The sequence below is a fragment of the Chiloscyllium plagiosum genome, unplaced genomic scaffold (genome assembly GCF_037043375.1).
Source record: "Chiloscyllium plagiosum isolate Xiang-an unplaced genomic scaffold, Cpla_swu_hap1 HiC_scaffold_26, whole genome shotgun sequence".
Lineage (NCBI taxonomy): Eukaryota > Metazoa > Chordata > Chondrichthyes > Orectolobiformes > Hemiscylliidae > Chiloscyllium > Chiloscyllium plagiosum.
In genome coordinates, this window is record NW_028270164.1 from 51,499,791 (window position 1) to 51,521,025 (window position 21,235).

At 44.1% G+C, this 21,235-nt stretch overlaps 1 protein-coding gene across 3 annotated transcripts in view; it reads right to left on the reverse strand.

Moving 5' to 3' along the window:
- The window catches only part of LOC122563316 (sodium-coupled monocarboxylate transporter 1-like), a 143,022-nt gene that overhangs the window by 92,364 nt on the left and 29,423 nt on the right, over positions 1–21,235 (reverse strand). For all 3 annotated transcript variants that reach the window (XM_043717036.2, XM_087973721.1, XM_043717037.2), the window contains exons 6-7: positions 14,509–14,649; positions 13,660–13,789 (exon numbers count right to left, since the gene is read on the reverse strand). In XM_043717036.2, the coding sequence (XP_043572971.2) occupies positions 13,660–13,789; positions 14,509–14,649 (271 nt within the window). The remainder of the gene's footprint in view (positions 1–13,659; positions 13,790–14,508; positions 14,650–21,235) is intronic.

Here is a 21,235-nt window from a genome sequence, read left to right on the forward strand (position 1 = left end):
AGGCCATAATCCAGAGATTATGACCCTTGAGGACCAGTTCTTTAATTTCATTCCCAGTGCTTGATAATCCCCAAATGGGTCCTCCATTCTACCCTTGCCTATGTTGTTAGGCCCGACGTGGACCACAACAATTGGATCTCCCCCTCTAGTATCCTTTCAAGCCAGTCAGAGATGTCCTGTATCCTGGCACTGGGCAGGCAACACACCATGCGGGACTCCCGATCCAGCTTGCAAAGGATACTACCTATCCCCCTAATTATAGAATCCCGTATAACTACCACTTGTCTTTTTGTTCCCCCCCACTTGAATGGCCTTTTGCACCATGGTGCCGTGGTCAGCTCACTCATCTTCTCCGTTACCCTTTTCCTCATCCACATAGGGAGCAGCATCTCATACCTATTGGATAAGATCAAAAGCTGAGTCTCCTCCATTCCTGAACTCAGGATCCTCCTACCATTTCAATCACACCCTGTGATTCACTAACTGAATTTGAATTACTTAATCTACCAAGTGTACTGCCTACTGAAACAAAGCGTCCAAGTAACTCTCCCCCTCCCAGATGTGCAGCAGTGTTTGAAGCTCAGATTGCAGATGATCATCTCTGAGCCGGAGTTCCTCCAGTAACCAACACTTGCTGTAGATGTGGTTACTGCCAATCACCATGGGATCAGCCGGCTCCCACATCATACAGCTACAGCATATCACCTGACCAGCCATCTCTACTTAGTTAATTACTGTATTACTTCATAAAAACTTATGAATTAAATAATTTCTAATACTTCTCTGCAATGCTCTTTTTCAAATAACCAAATGATAGATAAATATAAAAAGTAAATTTTTAACCATTCACATGATACAAATACAATAAGAGCAGGGAGGTTATGTTGGAGCCGTACAGAACTTTGGTTAGGCCACAACTGGAGGACTGCATGCAGTTTTGGTCACCATACAACAGGAAAGATGAGTTCTGAAGAACCATCATTTGACTCGAAACGTTAATTCTGCTTTCTCTCCAAGGATGTTGCAAAACCTGCTGAGTATCTTCAGCAATTCCTGTTTTTGTGAAACACTTTTCAAGTGCAAGGCAGGAGGTTTGCAGAGTACTTCAGGAAAACATGTTTTACAGAGCTGATGGTGGGTACAGAAATGCATTGTCTAGCAGGGTAGTTGAGATGGGAAACCTCACAAACTTTAAAAAAGTATTTAGATTAACAACTGCAGTGTCGTAACACTCAACGCCATGGGCCTAATGTGGGAACGTGGTCCAAGTGTAGGTAGCAGTGTAGTTTTGGCGGTAATGGGCCAGTATACTTGGTACACTCTCCACTGAATTGAACTTGGAGTGGAATATTGAAACAGATGTTAGGATCCTGATTTCCATCTGCAAAGTGGCTCAAGGCAGGTACAGCTGATAGCCCTGGACATATGAAAGTGACCACTTCCCAATAGCAACTGGTACACTACTAGGACAGAACAGGCACAAAAGGGTTGACCCCCACAAAAACTTTCATCCCAACAGTCTACTTCCTTTCACCAAAAATCAACTTCAATTCACATCAATCACCCTCTGCCAACTACACAAAATGGTAGACAGGGAATAGCCACACCTGACCCAATAGGAAGAGGGCTAACTTCAACAGGTTAAGAGGGAATCTATCCAAGGTTACAGGAAATAAGATTTGACATGGAAAGCTGTCATGCAACAATGGTCAATCCTTCTACAAGAGATGTTTCACATACAGATGAGATACATTCCAACAATATACATTCTAATCAAGGCAAAAGGCAAAGAAACCAATGCCAGATCCTGCTTTGATGACATGGGAAATAGAAGATATACTGAAACAACAAAACCAATGTAAGATATATGATGGTAACTTCTTTCAGCAAGAAACAGTCCAAATAGAATAAGTTGGGAGTTACGGTGACAGAGAGAGAATATGAGAATAGAATGACAGTTAACATAAAAGGGAATACAAAAATCTTCTACTAGCATTTACATTATAAGAAATGTAAAAAAAATAGGAGCAGGAGCAGGAGATCTCTTTGGTTCCCATTATAACCTGCCTTGTTTCTAATTATAAGGAACCGACATTTGTCTCCACTAATCTTTTCACTTCACATAACTATAGAGATAAGTACTAAAGAGCAAATTTGGTGCTCTATAAGGACCTTCTTTAAAGTTATCTCTATTTTTGATAGAGAATAAAACAAGAAAAAGATTGTTGAAAGATTTCTGCCATTTTCAAGAGTAAGTGTCCTGACACTCATTATAGCTACTGTTTACACAGCTACATATTCCAAGCAGTAATGGACGCCTGGTTTGCAGATGAGCTGGTCTGAATGATATGTACAAATGGAGTTTTGACTGGCAACAAGTAGCTGATTGCCTAGTGACCAGTCATTGATGATAGAGGCAATGTGCCTGCCAACAACTTTGTGATTGGCTCCCAGGCAGCTGAACACAGTTTGGGGCTATGAATGTTTTGGCAGAAACTGTTGGAGCTTTAAAGGAGGAGGAGCTGTTTTCACTCTGCAGTGAAAAATATTTCAAACCTGAAGACAGCCAGTTTATTTCCCCTTTCCAGTTGCTGTAAGCTCTGACATATAATAATGGTCTTTGACTTGTCAATAAATGAGAACCAGTCACCCTATGCCTCTTGGAAACAAATGAAAGTATCTGGAGAAGGCAGAATGAGAAGAAATGTTTTGATCAACTCAGGAATTACTGAACTAACTTTCCAGTCTTTCCCTCCACCCATAACTCTCTTATCTTTTCCTTGTCTGTGTCTGTCTGAAATAACTGCACACAGGCCTGTATCTCGTCACTGAGTCACCCTTTATTTATTTTTGCTTTGTGGCCAGCCAGCTTGGAGTCAGTCCCTGACTGAGGAGATTCTGAATACTCAGTTTACTTTTTTTTTTCAGAACCTCTGATGCTCCTGTTTATTTTTTTTGTTTTGTTTTCCTTAACTCCCACACTACCGCCTAACTGCGGTAATACTCTGTTTATGTTGGTCACCCAGGACTCCCTGATTGGCCCGGGTCAACAATCCCAGTCAACGAGATCCACCTGGTTGCAATCACTACACTGTCTCTATGTATGGGAGGAGTTTATAAACGGGTTAGAATTTTCACTAGTAGAGTTATATGCTGATAGTTCATAATTGCTTATTGCAATTAAAATATATTTATTTTTAGCAAATCATCATTTTTGTTAAGTGCAGAAACCTGGTCGGTGTTTTTGTTAACATGGATCTAAAGACAGGAAATTTGCAACAGATTATTCCAGCAAGGTACAGCAATGTTTGACAGCTTGAAACACTGGCAATGAGGATTTGGCTGTGATATTCATAATAAAACAGCTGAAAGTAAAACAAAAAAGGTGCTGTCTGATATTTAACACATGACACTGGTAAAGGATTTCTTGCAGTCGACAGAGTTGTCCATGACAGTCTTGAGGAAAATTTCAAAGGTCAGGTTGATTGACTTGGTCTGTAAACTGGAGGTAGATTGCCTAACAGAGGTGGAAAACAAAGATCATTAAAGTATTACATACTCAAGATTAGAGGAAATAGAACAAAGACCAAGTAGTCTGGTTAGCCAAGGGAGTCCCGGCTGACCAATACAAAAGGGGATTTAGTACTAGAATCAGGTAATATTCAGTTTCTGTTAAAGAAGCTTAAGCACAAACACAGGATGAAATAACTGGAGATGGAGTTCCAAATGAAAGACAAAGACAAAAAAAAAGATTCAAAAGAAATGAAAAAATTGAAATGAGAAAATTAGAATTGTAAAGAGATAGAGCAGACAGAGAACATGAATACCAGCTTACAATGATGCCACTGAAACAGGAGATGTCAGATACTGATGCAGATCGTGGTAGAATCTTGAGTTTTAGTTTAAAAATCAGTGAGGAAATCTTCACGTTTGCACAAGCCTAACCAAGAATGTGGACACATTCTTCATGTCATTTGTGAAAACTGCGTCACAGACGAATCAGGGAAAAGAGGACTGGACATTGTTCATGCAGAGGAAGTTAACAGGCAAGCACAGAGAAAGCAAAACACAAGTTTACAGTTCACTATTAGAGAAATTTTCACAGGATTACGAATCTGCAAAGAAAATTATATTAGCTACATATAAGTTAGTGCCCGAGGTATATAAGCAATGGTTCTGCAATTTAAAGAAACACATTTTGAATTCAAAAGGGTGAAGCAAAGTAAATTGATGAGTGAATACAAACAGTAGAAAGTGAAACCATGTATGAAGCTCTTAAAAGAATTTAATAACTTATAATCTTCAGAACCCATGACAGGGACCAACTGCTAAACAGACAGAAATAATGGCTAATGATTATGAGCTAATCCATTAGGCTAAATCTTTTCTCCATCATCCCCTTAAATTCACAAGGGATAGGAAATGGGAGAGTAAAAAAAAAAGCAAGAGTCCAATGTAAGGAGTGGATCGATGAGAATGCCCCAAGGTCTCCTCCTCAGATAAGAAGTTACTGAGGGTGGACTTGCAGAAGTCACTGTAACAAGATGGGACATGTTCACACAGAATGCTGGAATTTATGATGGACTTATTGGAAATTGTAAAAATGAGTCAAAAATAGAAACCCAAGAAGAAAAGACCACAGATCAGATTGTAGCTTTACTACAACTAAGAAATTGGAGGTTAACACTGTTGTGAGTGTGTAAGAATTACTCAGTGTACATCAGAAGTATGAAAGGTTTTGATCTAAAGGAGAGATAATCCTTTTACTTCAAAGGAAGCATCCTTGCCAATAATTATACTAAGAAATACAAGGCTACTCAAACTTGCTGGAAGATTTAATTTTCCCTCCAGAGAATTCAATGACAACCCAATGTGCTGGTAAATGGGAAGGGGACAGAGTGTACCCTTGTTCCATTGAAAAAAGTCCAATTAGAGATAGTCATAGAGATATACAGCATGGAAACAGACCCTTCGTCCAACTTGTCTATGCCAACCAGATATCCCAACCCAATCTAGTCCCACCTACCAGCACCCGGCCGATATCCCTCCAAATCCTTCCAATTCCTATACCCATCCAAATGCCTTTTATAGGTTACAATTGTACCAGCCTCTACCACTTCCTCTGGCTGCTCATTCCATGCACTTACCACCCTGTGTGTGAAAAGGTTGCCCCTTAGGTCTCTTTGATATCTTTCCCCTCTCACCCTCTAGTTCTGCGCACCCCCGCCCCAAGGAAGCGACTTTGTCTATTTATCCTATCCATGCCCCTCATGATTTTATAAACCTCTATAAGGTCACCACTCAGCCTCCGACGCTCCAGGGAAAGTCCATTGAAAAAAGTGTTGGGACTACTGATAGTTGGGACAGTTAAGGAATTACCTGTGAATGGAGTTGATTTATTTCTGGGTAATGTGACAGCAAGAATGATAATACTCATTTACTATTATCGCAGAAAGTCCAGCTGAGGCTGAAGAGATAGAAGTTGCCGTTTTTACAAGTTTTCCATTGTATGTCGGGACCAGTTCAATGGGTAAACAAAATGCATGACCACAGCTCACAGAAATATCATAAGTAGATGGTTGGATATCAGAAAATCTGATTAAGAATGACGGTAATTCAAAAGTGGTGTTTGGTAAGTTTTCATTAATTGAAGCTGAGAGAGAAGATCTAGGGTTGAGTAAGCTGGTACAGCCAACTCACAGTGAAGCTGAGGCTGAAGAAGTTCCAGAATATTATTGTATTCAAAGTGAAGTTCTCATGATGAAGTGGAGAAAAGCCTCACAGACCTGCAGATGACAAATGTTCATCACATTTTGGTACCACTCAGATATTGCAAGGAGACACTGCGAGTACCAGGTGAAATTCTGCTGGAAGGATGTGAATCTGTGGGCATCAATAAATCAGTATTTTACATGGCTAAGACTTCATAAAGGAGAAAGTGAGGTCTGCAGATGCTGGAGATCAGAGCTGAAAATGTGTTGCTGGAACAGCGCAGCAGGTCAGGCAGCATCCAGGGAACAGGAGAATCGACATTTCGGGCATAAGCCCTTCTTCAGGAATGAGGAAAGTGTGTCCAGCAGGCTAAGATAAAAGGTAGGGAGGAGGGACTTGGGGGAGGGGCGTTGGAAATGCGATAGGTGGAAAGAGGTCAAGGTGAGGGTGATAGATCAGACTGGGGTGGGGGCGGAGAGGTCAGGAAGAAGATGTTCGATGGATTTGACTGAGACAAGGTGGGGGGAGGGGAAATGAGGAAACTGGTGAAATCCGAGTTCATCCCCTGTGGTTGGAGGGTTCCTAGGCGGAAGATGAGGCGCTCCTCCTCCAACCGTCGTGTTGTTATGGTCTGGCGATGGAAGAGTCCAAAGACCTGCATATCCTTGGTGGAGTGGGAGGGGGAGTTGAAGTGTTGAGCTACAGGATGGTTGGGTTGGTTGGTCCGGGTGTCCCAGAGGTGTTCCCTGAAACGCTCCGTAAGTAGGCGGCCTGTCTCCCCAATATAGAGGAAGCCACATCGGGTGCAGCGGATGCAATAAATGATGTGTGTGGAGGTGCAGGTGAATTTGTGGCGGATATGGAAGTTTCCTTTGGGGCCTTGGAGGGAGGTGAGGGCGCAAGTCTTGCACCTCCTGCGGTTGCAGGGGATGGTGCCGGGAGTGGAGATTGGGTTGGTGGGGGGTGTGGATCTGACGAGGGAGTCACGGAGGGAGTGGTCTTTATGGAACGCTGATAGGGGAGGGGAGGGAAATATATCCTTGGTGGTGGGGTCCGTTTGGAGGTGGCGGAAATGACGGCGGATGATACGCTGTACATGGAGATTGGTGGGGTGGTAGGTGAGGACCAGTGGGGTTCTGTCCTGGTGGCGGTTGGAGGGGCGGGGCTCAAGGGCGGAGGAGCGGGAAGTGGAAGAGATGCGGTGGAGGGCATCGTCGACCACATCAGGGGGGAAATTGCGGTCCTTGAAGAAGGAGGCCATCTGGGTTGTACGTTTTTGGAACTGGTCCTCCTGGGAGCAGATGCGGCGGAGACGAAGGAATTGGGAGAATGGGATGGCGTTTTTGGTGACATCGAACAATCCTTCCGCCGCCTTCGCCTCCGTGCCTACTTCTTCAACCAAGACTCTCACCCACCCTCTGATGACCCCTTCTCCTGCCTCCAACACACCCCATCCACCTGGACACCCCGTGCTGGCCTCCTACCTGCCCTCGACCTCTTCATAGCCAACTGCCGCCGCGATATTAACCGCCACCTGAACTCCCCCACCCCTCTCACCCACTCCAACCTCTCACCCTCGGAACGCGCAGCCCTCCACTCCCTCTGTTGCAACCCCAACCTCACTATTAAACCAGCAGGCAAGGGAGGCACGGTAGTAGTTTGGCGCACCGACCTTTACACCGCTGAGGCCAAATGCCAGCTCGCGGACACCTCCTCCTACTGCCCCCTTGACCATGACCCCACCTCCTACCACCAAACCATCATCTCCCAGACCATCCAGAACCTCATCACCTCAGGGGATCTCCCATCCACCGCCTCCAACCTCATAGTCCCACAACCCCGCACCGCCCGCTTCTACCTCCTGCCCAAAATCCACAAACCTGACTGCCCCGGCCGACCCATTGTCTCAGCCTGCTCCTGTCCCACCGAACTCATCTCTGCATACCTCAACACAGTCCTGTCCCCCTTAGTCCAAGAGCTCCCCACCTACGTTCGGGACACCACCCATGCCCTCCACCTCCTCCATGATTTTCGCTTCCCCGGTCCCCAACGCCTTATCTTCACCATGGACATCCAGTCCGTGTACACCTCCATCCCCCGTACACCTCCATCCCCTATCACGAAGGACCTCTCAAAGCCCTCCGCTTCTTCCTTTCCCGCCGTACCAACCAGTACCCTTCCACTGACACCCTCCTTCGACTGACTGAACTGGTCCTCACCCTAAACAACTTCTCTTTCCAATCCTCCGACTTCCTCCCAACGAAAGGAGTAGCCATGGGCACCTGACTGGGCCCCAGCTATGCCTGCCTCTTCGTAGGATATGTGGAACAGTCCATCTTCCGCAACTACACTGGCCCCACCCCCCAACTTTTCCTCCGCAACATCAATGACTGTATCGGCGCCGCCTCGTGCTCCCACGAGGAGGTTGAACAGTTTATCCACTTCACCAACACCTTCCACCCCGACCTCAAATTCACCTGGACAGTCTCAGATTCCTCCCTCCCCTTCCTCGACCTTTTTATTTCTTTCTCAGGCGACCGAATCAACACGGACATCTACTACAAACCGACCGACTCCCATGGCTACCTGGACTACACCTCCTCCCACCATGCCCCCTGTAAAAACGCCATCCCATTCTCCCAATTCCTTCGTCTCCGCCGCATCTGCTCCCAGGAGCACCAGTTCCAAAAACTTACAACCCAGATGGCCTTCTTCTTCAAGGACCGCAATTTTCCCCCCGACGTGGTCAACGATGCCCTCCACCGCATCTCTTCCACTTCCCGCTCCTCCGCCCTTGAACCCCGCCCCTCCAACCGCCACCAGGACAGAACCCCACTGGTCCTCACCTACCACCCCACCAATCTCCATGTACAGCGTATCATCCGCCGTCATTTCCGCCACCTCCAAACGGACCCCACCACCAAGGATATATTTCCCTCCCCTCCCCTATCAGCGTTCCATAAAGACCACTCCCTCCGTGACTCCCTCATCAGATCCACACCCCCCACCAACCCAAACTCCACTCCCGGCACCATCCCCTGCAACCGCAGGAGGTGCAAGACTGGCGCCCACACCTCCCCCCTCACCTCCCTCTAAGGCCCCAAAGGAAACTTCCATATCCGTCACAAATTCACCTGCACCTCCACACACATCATCTATTGCATCTTCTGCACCCGATGTGGCCTCCTCTATATTGGGGAGACAGGCCGCCTACTTACGGAGTGTTTCAGGGAACACCTCTGGGACACCCGGACCAACCAACCCAACCACTCTGTAGCTCAACACTTCAACTTCCCCTCCCACTCCACCAAGGATATGCAGGTCTTTGGACTCCTCCATCGCCAGACCACAACAACACGACGGTTGGAGGGGGAGCGCCTCATCCTCCGCCTAGGAACGCTCCAACCACAGGGGATGAACTCAGATTTCACCAGTTTCCTCATTTCTCCTCCCCCCACCTTGTCCCAGTCAAATCCATCGAACATCTTCTTCCTGACCTCTCCGCCCCCACCCCAGTCTGACCTATCGCCCTCACCTTGACCTCTTTCAATCTATCGCATTTCCAATGCCCCTCCCCCAAGTCCCTCCTCCCTACCTTTTATCTTAGCCTGCAGGACACACTTTCCTCATTCCTGAAGAAGGGCTTATGCCCGAAATGTCGATTCTCCTGTTCTCTGGATGCTGCCTGATCTGCTGTGCTGTTCCAGCAACACATTTTCAGCTAAGACTTCATAAAGTCATAGTGTAAAACACATCATACGGTTCATAATTATTTATTTGTAGTTAGAATCTTAGCGTCAATCTGGGTCTGAAAAGAGGTAAATTAGTGAAGCTGTGAATCTTTAAAAATCTTTAACTTTGGTGCTGATCTTGGCAATAGCGGGGGGCTTGATTTCCAGAGCATTACCTCAATGACATGCAACAGATTATTAGCGACAAAGAGTACGTACAGCCACAGGATAGAACGAGGATAATTAGTGAATATATTCAGTATACTGTGGGAATGCTTCGGAAAAAGAAGCTGACAAAATATCAGTAAACATGCAGGATAGTGGCAAAGGATGCAAATTTAGAGTAGTATTAATAGTAAAGGGCATTTATTGGAAGGGCAAGAAAGAATACAGCAAAATCAATAAATCAATATTTTACATGGCCAATATTTCATAAAGTCATAGAGATGTACAGCATGGAAACAGACCCTTCGGTCCAACTTGTCCATGCCAACCAGATATCCCAACCCAATCTAGTCCCACCTACCACAACCCAGCTGATATCCCTCCAAACCCTTCCAATTCATATACCCATCCAGATGCCTTTTATAGGTTACAATTGTGCCAGTCTCCACCACTTCCTCTGGCTGGCCATTCCATGCACATACCACCCTGTGTGTGAAAAAGTTGCCCCTCTCACCCTCTAGTTCTGGGCACCCCCGCCCCAAGGAAGGGACTTTGTCTATTTATCCTATCCATGCCCCTCATGATTTTATAAACCTCTATAAGGTCATCGCTCAGCCTCCGACGCTCCAGGGAAAACAGCCCCAGCCTGTTCAGCCTCTCCCTATAGCTCAAATCCTCCAACCCTGGCAATATCCTTGTAAATCTTTTCTGAACCCATTCAAGTTTCACAACATCTTTCCGATAGGAAGGAGTCCAGAATTGCACGCAATATTCCAACAGTGGCCTAACCATTCTCCTATACAGCTGCAACATGACCTCCCAACTCCTGTACTCAATACTCTGACCAATGAAGGAAAGCATAGCAAACGCCTTCTTCACTATCCTATCTACCTGCGACTCCACTTTCAAGGAGCTATGAACCTGCACTCCAATGTCTCTTTGTTCAGCAACACTCTCTAAGACCTTACAATTAAGTGTATAAGTCTTAATGCAGCACCTCACATTTATCTGAATTAAACTCCATCTGCCACTTCTCAGCCCATCTGATAAAGATCCTATTGTAACCTCAGGTAACCTTCCACTACACCTCCAATTTTGGTGTCATCTGCAAACTTACTAACGATACCTTTTATGCTCACATCCAAATCATTTATATACATGATGAAAAGTAGTGGACCCAGCACCAATCCTTGTGGCACTCCACTGGTCATAGGCCTCCAGTCTGCAAAACAACCCTCCACCACCACCCTCAGTCTTCTACTTTTGAGCCAGTTCTGTATCCAAATGGCTAGTTCTCCCTGTATTCCATGAGATCTAACCTTGCTAATCAGTCTCCCATGTGGAACCTTGTCGACCACCTTACTGAAGTCCATTTAGATCACATCTACCACTCTATCCTCATCAATCCTCTTTATTACTTCTTTAAAAAACTCAATCAAGTTAGTGAGACATGATTTCCCACACATAAAGCCACGTTGACTATCCCTAATCAGTCCTTGCCTTTGCAAATACATGTACATCCTGTCCCTTAAAATTCCGACCAACAACCTGCCCACCACCGACGTCAGGCTCACTGGTCTATAGCTCCCTGGCTTGTCCTTACCACCTTTCTTAAACAGTGGCACCATGTTAGCCAACCTCACCTGTCACTATCGATGACACAAATATCTCAGCAAGAGTCCCAGCAATCACTTCCCTAGCTTCCCACGGAGTTCTAGGGTACACCTGATCACACCCTGGAGATTTATCCACTTTTATGCATTTCAAGATATCCAACACTTTCTCCTCTGTAATTTGGACGTTTTGCAAGGTGTCACCATCTGTTTCCCTCCAGTCTATATCTTCCATATCCTTTTCCACAGTAAATACTAATGCAAAATACTCGTTTAGGATCTCCCCCACTCAAAGGCCACCTTGCTGATCATTGAGGGTCCCTATTCTCTCCCTAGTTACCCGTTTGTCCTTAATATATTTGTAAAAACCCTTTGGATTCTCCTTAACTCTATTTGCCAAAGCTATCTCATGTCCTTTTTTTGCCCTCCTGACTTCCCTCTTAAGTATACTCCTACTGCCTTTATACTTTTCTCAGGATTCACTTGATCTATCCTGTCTATACCTGACATATGCCTCCTTCTTTTTCTGAACCAAACCCTCCATATCTTCAGTCATCCAGCATTCCCTATATCTACCAACCTTTCCTTTCACCCTAACAGGAATATACTTTCTCTGGACTCTCATTATCTCATTTCTGAAGGCTTCCCATTTTCCAGCCATCCCTTTAACTGCAAACATCTGCTGCCACTCAGCTTTTGAAAGTTCTTACCTAATACCGTCAAAATTGGCCTTTCTCCAATTTAGAACTTCAACTTCTAGATCTGGTCTTTCCTTTTCCATCACTATTTTAAAACTAATAAAATTATGGTCAAGCATACTATTCCAGTGAGATCCAACAGATCATTACGGACAAAGCCAAAGGACAGAGCTAGTGTACTTAGTGAGTACATCAATTTTTACAAATAAGATGTGGACAAAATATCAGGAAACACAAACATGGTAGTGGCATAGGCTGAAACTTTGCAATAGGATTTACAGGAAAGGTTGTCGAAGCTTAAAGTCTAAAAGTGGATAAATCACACAGCCCAAATGGCATGCATCTCCCAATACTAGGGAAACATGGGTGCAGATAGTGAAACAACTTGCCATATTCACAGAATTTTTCTCGAGACAAGTGAGGTGTCAATAGATGGAAAGTCCTAAATGTGACAATCTTGCTCAAGAAAATGTATATGTACATTCCTGATAACCTCAGACTGGCCAGCTTAACCATCAGTGCCAGCAAGACGTTAGAAACAATAAACATTGAAAAGAGTAACAGGCACTTTGGAAAGTTTGTTTTGAAGAATCTGGTTGAACCTTTTGATGACGTAACAGAGAATGTGAATGAAGAAAATGCAATGAATTTTGCTTATATGTATGTTATGAAGGCAGCTGACACAGTACCTTATCCAAGCTAAGTTACTTAATTTAATCTCATGCAATTGCGGTCAATATCAGCTTGGATCAAACAAATAGCATAATGATGGAAAGCAGCAAGTCAGGGTGGTAGACAGTGGTGTTCCCAAAAGTCAGTTCCTGTAAAACCACCTTTAAATTTTCAGCCTATGCCACTGTTTGACTTGACATCTGAATACAGAACAAAACGTCACCAAATGCTGACGGTGAAATGGCAAACCATGTGAATGGTACCAATTGACTGCAACACGACTTGCAGAATAGGCAGACTAGGCCAGAAGGAATTTAATGCAGAGAAGTGTGGGGTGATGCATTTTGTCAGAATAGATAGAGAGGGGAAGTGTACACTTACTTAGTGGTACAACTTTAAACAGAGAGCATGGGTAGAAGCGCTTTGCAAGCTATGCTGCAACTGTATTAAATAAAGCCAATAGGATCTTGAGCATCACATACAGAGGTATTGAATTAAAAAGCAGGAACAGTGATGCTGAATCTTTGATATATCTCTGGTCAGACTGCAGTTAAAGTACTATGTCCAGTTCTGGTGTCCATTTGAGAAAAAACGTTAAAGTTTTTGAGAAGTACAGAGGAGATTTACCAGAACTCTCCCAGTCTTGGGAGAGTTTAGCTACAGGGTTAAGTTGGAGAAAGTGGAATTGTCCTCCTTGGAGTAAAGTTGGAAATAGAGGTATAAAGGAGTATGAATGTTTCATAAGATGGATAATGTAAAGCTTTTACCATTAGTTGATGACACCAAGACTGGAGGACACAGTTTTAAGGGCAAGAGGTATTGTGGCAAACTGTTTAATGTACCAAGTGGTAACCATCTGGAATTCACTGCTTCAGAGGAAGATGAAATGATCAATTTCACAACAGAATTAGATGGACTCCTGACAGAGGTAACTAGTAGGATATTGAGTCATGGAGCAGGGGAATACAACTGACTGATTTGCTCTACGGAGACCTGGCATGAACGCAATGTGCCGAATGTCATTTTGAGCTGTAAGGATACTTGATAACCTCAATGCTGACAGCTTACCTGGTCTGAGGCTCTGACTTTCTTTTGAGTTAGGGGATCACATTGGTGATAAACAGCGTACATAGTGAGCCCAGTAAACACTGCGCAGATGGCTATTATCCACAGACCAACCAAATTGAAGTAGAGAGCTCTGAAATAAAGAAAATCTAAGAGTGGCAGCTTCAAGAGACAGGAAGTGAACAACTTACAATTGCTGGAAGACATCCATAAAAATAAAACAAGTCAATATAATTCTGGGGTGGGAATAAGAGTGTCAGCCCTGGACCATTAGTAAGCAGTCCACAGAGGGCAGAGCTTGTGGGAAGTCTGAGTCTGAGAATCAAGCTTATGCAACCAAATTTTCTGATCTTTAACAATCAAAGCACAATAGCAAAATATTTTTTTTCAAAATGCCCCACCGCAAAGAAAGAGTACGAAACAGATGCTGCAGTGATTGCAGTAATGAAAATCTCTGCACACTTGTAACAGTAGAAAATTCTTATTTTTGCTAAGGTGTGTTATACCTAGATTTATCACACCAGTAAATCATGATTAATATATGTGTTGATAGAGTGATTTCAATATCGGATTCTGATTGATCCAACAGTATATATCTGAATTTATAATATAAATCTTGTAGTGATTCGATTAGATTAATCCTTAGGCTGGGGTTTCCTCTGCACTGTATTACAAACAGGATGGTGTTAGGGACAATTGGAGAGGAGCTGGTGCCATGGTGAGGGAATACCTGGCAATTGTGGCTAACATGAAATGGGTTTATTTCTAGCACCCGTAACATAACCACCCCTGCACTACTTGAGCACTGCCACACACTGCAATAGCCCAGGCAACTGTAGAATTGGTACTTACAGCTTAGCCTCAAACTGGCTTCTACAAGAGAGATACCGCTGAACCTGAGACTGATTAATCCCATAAATAGCTGTCCACACAAAAGTTCCACCAACCACGATCGTCCAGAAAGTGTGTCGTCTTACTGGGCTTGGATCAAAGCTGAGAAGAGATATGGAAACAGTGTTGAGGATTCATTGTTCAGTTTGCTGCAGGCATATTGCTGGAGTAACAATGAGAGACAAGCAAAGTGCTACCATTGTGCGCACTAGCACATGCCCATGTGAGCAATGGATCTCAGCTGGCAGTATAGCACAGCGCTGAGGTAGTGCTACCTGTTCAAAAAACTATCTCTTTCATTTTGACATTTACTTGTGGCCCTAGCTACCTGTTCTGACAGTTCTGTTCACGAAATATAAATAACTTGTAGGTTACTATCCAATAAAGTCATACTTTTCAAAGTTTTACCATGTTCCAAATAGCTAATTTCGGACTCTTGAAGTGAACTCTTTTTTGAAAGGTGATGGGATAATTTACGACCACCTGAAAGGGCAGTCAGGACATCAGTTTAATGTTTCTTTTTAAAGGGATCATCCCAGACATTTCAACACTCTCCGACAGCACAGTACCATAATATCGAACTGGAATACAGGTTCAAATCTTTGCAATACATCTTGACAATGTAACACAACTTGAATATGATCAGGAAGATCCTGTGCTAATTATACCATAAAAAATTGATAATTTCCTCTCTGCTATGATCTTGTACAATATTGCTACAATTTGCCAATGTAATGACAGAGATTGTAAATTAATTATGTGTCAAATGTTGTACAAGGTAATGTTTCTAAAGGGGTTCGTGCTCATGTTAGATTAGCTGTACGCAGTCACTGATATCACACTGTATCAGACAATCCCCAGGTTGTGTAAGGGTTCTGTTCTTAAGTACATTCACAAGTCGATTTGTATACAAGTTGGAACATAATGCAGAAGATTATAAAGGAACCAATTTTACATATAGGAAATGTTTGTATGTCAGATTTTTAAAATTACACCCTGTATGAGACCATGTATACAGGATAAACAAAATTCTGCAGAGCAAAACTCCAGATGATAAGGTTGAAAGTAATTTTCTCAGCTTTTTAGATTTTTAAAATGAAGATATGCTGTTGGGTAATAGTTGTTCTTTGATGCAGTGGCTGCTCAGGCCTTGACCTTCTTTAGATTTTTTTTTCTTTTGACTTTAAAGTTTTTCTGTCTTCTTCCCACGCACACACAGACAGAAGAAGAGATCATGTTCACAAGTATTAGTGTTTGTGAGCCCTTGTCTTTTGGTTTTTGGGACTATAAACTCAGGAGATGGGACTGCAGATGCCGGAAAGTCAGAGTCGATAAAGTGTGAAGCTGGAAAATGTACAGCATGTCAAGCAGCATCAGAAGAGCAGGGGAGTCGACTTTTCATGTCTGAAACAACTGATATAACAGAAAGATCGGAAGAGCTTTGCAACTTGAAAATCAAGGGTTGATTATTTTTGAGTTGTGTAAGACAAGGTTGTTTTTTGAAGCAGGAAGAGGGAGAATTCGAGACTGAGCAGCAGCAATAATCTTTCATATTCAGGAAATTTGGCCTGACTATAGCCCTCTGACTGGTTGATTGATATAGTGTTAAAACGCTGTAAGTCTCAGGAACAGCAGAGGAGAAAAAAAATCCAGAATCCACAGTCAGAAAGCACTCATCTCTACTTGTGTGTGTGTGTGGGAAGAAGACAGAAAAGCTTTCGTAGATCAAAAGAAAAATATCTAAACAAATGAAGGCCTGAGCAGCCACTGAGTCAAAGAACTGATGAAATCACTTTCAACTTTATAGTCTGGAGTTTTGTTCTTCAGAAGTTTGTTTAACCTGTATATATTGCTTTCCCACCCACAGTATAATTTAGGCACTTTTCTTTTGTCTGTCTTGCAGAGTTGTAGAGAAGATATCCTTTTTTTCTCTCTGCTCTTGTTGCAGTTAGGTGTGCTTCAACAAATAGTTATTTCACAGATAATGACAAAACCTGCTGTGAATTGCTTTTGTCCTGAGTAGCAGTTAATCAGGCAAGTTGGTCATTTTTGTGGTCTCATTTTGATTTTATACACCTGGTCCGACCTACATGTGACTCCATTGCCACAGCAACGTGATTGACTCACAGTTGCCCACAGAAATGGCCTAGCAAGCCATTCAGTTTTACCAGTTGCTACAAAGCCTCAAAGAAATTAAACAGGATGGATCATCTGGCATCAACCTTGTCACTGGAAAAGACAATGGCAGAAACAATCCTGTCAACCCTGCAAAATCCTCCTCACTAACATCTGGAGGCTCGTGCCAAAATTGGGAGAGCTATCTCACAGACTAGTCAAGCAACTGCCTGACACTGTCTATAAGGAATGTTTCTGTAAGTCTGACTATGTCCCAGTCACCACCATCATCTGCCCTGGATATGTCCTGTCTCACTGGCAGGATAGACCTGGCACAGGTGGCAGCATAGTGGTATACAGCTGGGACAGAGTTGCTCTGGGAGTCCTCAACATTGATTCCTAATCCCATGAAGTCACATAGTTTCAGGTTTAACATGGACAAGGAAACCTCCTGCTGATTATCATGTACTGTCCTTCCTCAGCTGATGAATTGGTACTCCTCCACGTTTAACAACACTTAGCGGAAGCACTGAAGATGGCAAGAATATAAAACATACTCTAGGTGGGGGATTTCAATGTCCACCACCAGGAGTGGCTAGGCAACACTACTACTGATTGAGCTAGTTGGATCCTAAAGAACATAGTTGCTTGACTAGGTTTGTGGCAGTTAGTGAGGGAATCAACTAGAGGGAAAAACATACTTGACCTCATCCTTACCAATCTGCCAGCTACAGATGTCTCTGTCCATGACAGAATCAGTAAAAGTGAACACCCGCACAGTCCTTGTGGAGACGAAGTCCCGCCTTTACATTGAGGAAAAACCTCTTTCATGTTGTGTGGCACTATGACTATGCTACATGGGGCAGACTTTGAATAGATCTAGCAATCCAAGACTGGACATTCATGAGTAGTTGTGGGCCACCAACAGCAACAGAATTGTACTTCAGCACAATCTGTAATCTCATAACCGGGCATATCCCCCCCATTCAACCATTACCATCAAGCTAGGGGATCAACCATGGTTCAATGGAGAGTGCAGGAGGGCCAGCGAAAAGCAGCATCAGGCATACCTGAAGATGAGGTGTCAACCTGGTAAAGCCACCAACAGCACTACCTACATGCTAGGCAGTAGAGGCAGTAAGTGATAGACAGACCTAAGTAATCCCACAACTAATGGATTGGCTCTAAGCTCTGCAGTCCTGCCACATCCAGTTGTGAATATTGGTGTACAATTAAACAACTCACTGGAGGAGGAAGCTCTACAAATATCCCTATCCGTAATGATGGAAGAGGCCAGCACATCAATGCAAAACATAAGGCTAAAGCTTTCACAGCAATCTTCAGCCAGATGCGTCTTTTGGATGATTAATCTTGGTTTCCTCCAATGGTCCCCAACATTACAGATACCAGTATTCAGCCAATTTGATTCACTCCATGTGATAAAAAGAAATGGTTACAGGCACTGGATACTGCAAAGGCTACGCACGCTGACAACACTCCAGCAATAGTCCTGAAGACATGCTCCAGAACCTGCTGCTCCCTGCCAAGCTGTTCCAGTACAGTTACAACACTGGCATCTATCCTACAATATGGAAAATTGCCAAAGTAAGTCCTGTACATAAAACAAAGGTCAAGTCCAGCCCAGCCAATTGATGGAAGGTATCATCATCAGTGCTACTAAGCAGCACCTGCCCAGCAATAGCCTGCTCAGTGACAGCCAATTTGGGTTCCACCAGGGCCATTTAACTCCTGACCTTGTTACAGCTTTGATTCAAACATGGACAAAAGAGCTAAATTCCATAGGTGACAGTGACAGCCCTTGACAGCTCCAGGATATCGTTGCAGGGGTTCCTCAGGGTAGTGTCCCAGGTCTAACCATCTTCAGCTGCTTCCCTCTATCATAAGGTCAGAAGTGGGGAGGTTCGCTAATGATCGCACAATGTTCAGCACCATTCACGACTCCTCAGACACTGAGTGACTAAATGCAACAAGATCTGGACAATATCCAGGCTTGGGTTGACAACAACTCACAGAGCATTTTATAAAACGTCTCTGGGACACATGCACAAAACAACCTCAGCACCCTGTGGCCAACCACTTCAATCCCCACTCCTCCAAGGACATGTAAGTCCTCGGCCTCCTCCACCGCTAAATGAAAGCTCCCCGCCAACTGGAGGAAGAAAACCTCATCTTCCGCCTTGGCACCCTTCAACCACATGGCATCAACATCAACCTCCAGTTTTCAAATCTCCCCTCCCTTCACATCCAACCCTCCAACTCATAACCACCCTTCCTTCCCACCTATCCTCTCGACCCTCCCCACTGACCTATTACAATTAACCCCCAGCTCCAATCCCAAACCCTTATTTATCTCTCATCCCCCTTTGTCTACACATTCCTGATGAAGTGCTTATAAACGAAACGTTAACTCTCCTGCTCCTTGGATGTTGCCTGACCATATGCTGTGCCACCTTTTTCGACCCTGACTCTCCAGCATCTGCAGTCCTCACTTTCTCCTTGGGCTGACGTGTGACAAGTAACATTAGCACCACACAAATTCCAGGCTGTGATCACCACCAATAAGAAACACCGCCCTTTGACATTCAATGGTGTTACCAGCACCAAATCCCCCACTATCAACTTCCTGGGAGTTATCATTGATCAGAAACTCAACTGGGACTCATAAATACAATGGCTACAACAGCAGGCCAGAGGCTAGGAATACTCCAGCAAGTAATTCATTTCCTGACTCCCGAAGGCCTGTCCACCATCTACAAGACACAAGTCTGGTGTGTGATGGAATTCTTCCCACTTGCCTGGATGAGTGCCGCCCCAATAACACTCAAGAAACTTGGACATCATCCAGAACAAAGCAGTCCATTTATTGGCACTACCTCCACAAACATCCACTCCCTCCACCACTGACGCACAGTAACAGCAGTGTGTACTATCTGCAAGTTGAACTGCAGAAATTCAATAAAGATCATCAGACAGCAACTTCCAAGCCCACAACCACTTCCATCTAGAAGGAAAAGGGCAGAAGATATATGGGAACACCACCAGCTTTAAGTTCTGCACCATGCTACTCACTACCCTGACTTGGAAGTACATTGCCGTTCTTTCACTGTCATTGGGTCAAAATGCTGGAATTCCCTTCTTAATGACACTATGGGTCAACCCACAGCAGGTGGACTGCAGCGGTTCAAGGCACCTCACAAACACCTTCTCAAAGGCATTGAGGGACAAGCCCAGCCAGCGAGCAACACCCACACCCTACAAAATGAATAAATAAAAAAAAATCCTGAGACCTGATTCGTTCAGTATTTGTACTTTTTGATCCGAAAACCTTTTTAGCCAAATTCAAAGGTTTGGTCAAGTCAACAATTGGTCCTGTTACTCTCATCATTTTGTTGCCAGTTCCAGTTCACTGGAAAGACATTTAGTTTCTGGTGTTTATAACTTTACTTCTGGATAGTAAATACTTTTGTCATAGGGCTGCCTTAACTAAGTTACCTCTTGACAAAATTGAGTAAAGGTGCTGTCCTTTTTTTTTTAACTTACTACCAGATATTTCTTTTTATTCTTTCCTGGGACGTGGGTGTCGCTGGCTGGGTGAGCATTTATTGCCTGTCCCTAGTTGCCCTTGAGGAAGTAATGGGATCAGAGTGGTGCTGGAAAAGCATAGCAGGTCAGGCAGCATCCGAGGAGCAGGAAAATTGATGTTTCAGGCATCAGGAATAGAGGCAGGAAGCCTCCAGGGTAGAGAAATAAATGCCCCCTCCTCCGCCCCGGTTTCTCTGGCTTCCAGCATCTGCAGTCCTCACTTTTGCCTTGAGAAAGTGATGGTGAGCTTCCTTCTTGAACTGATGTAGTCCATTTGTTATAAGGAGATACACAATATCATTAGGGAGGGAATGCCAAGATTCCGACTCAGTGACACTAAAGGAACAGCAATATATTTCCAAGTCTGGATGTTGAGTGGCTTGGAGAGCAATCTATGATGGCAGCATTTCTATGTATCGGCTGTCCTCGTCTTTCAGATGGTAGTGATCATGGGTTTGGAAGGTATCATCTAAGAAGCCTTGTCCTTGATACACACAACTGCTAATGAGCATCAGTAGTGGACAGACCGTGGATGTGGTGCCAATTGGCCTCAATGGTCTCAAGCTTCTTGCATATTGTTGGAGCTGTACTCATCCAAGCAAGTAGGGAGTATTCCATCATACTCCTGAAGTGAACTGTGTAGATGTTGATAGGTTTTGGGGAGTCAGGAGGTGAGTTAGGTACTGGAAGATTACTCATCTCTGATCTGCCCTTGCAGACACAATAGTTAATTTCCTAGTCCAGTTCAGATTCTGGTCAGTGGTAATCCTACGATGTTGATACTGGGGATTTCAGTGATAGTAGTACAATTGAATGTCAAGGAGCATTGATTAGATTCTGTCTTGCTTGAGACTGCCCTTGTGTGGTGTGAATGTTACTTGTCGCTTCACAACTGAATATTAGATCTTGGTGCATTTGAGCATGGGCTGCAAGATATTGTTGCAGGGGTTCTTCAGGGTAGTGTCCTAGA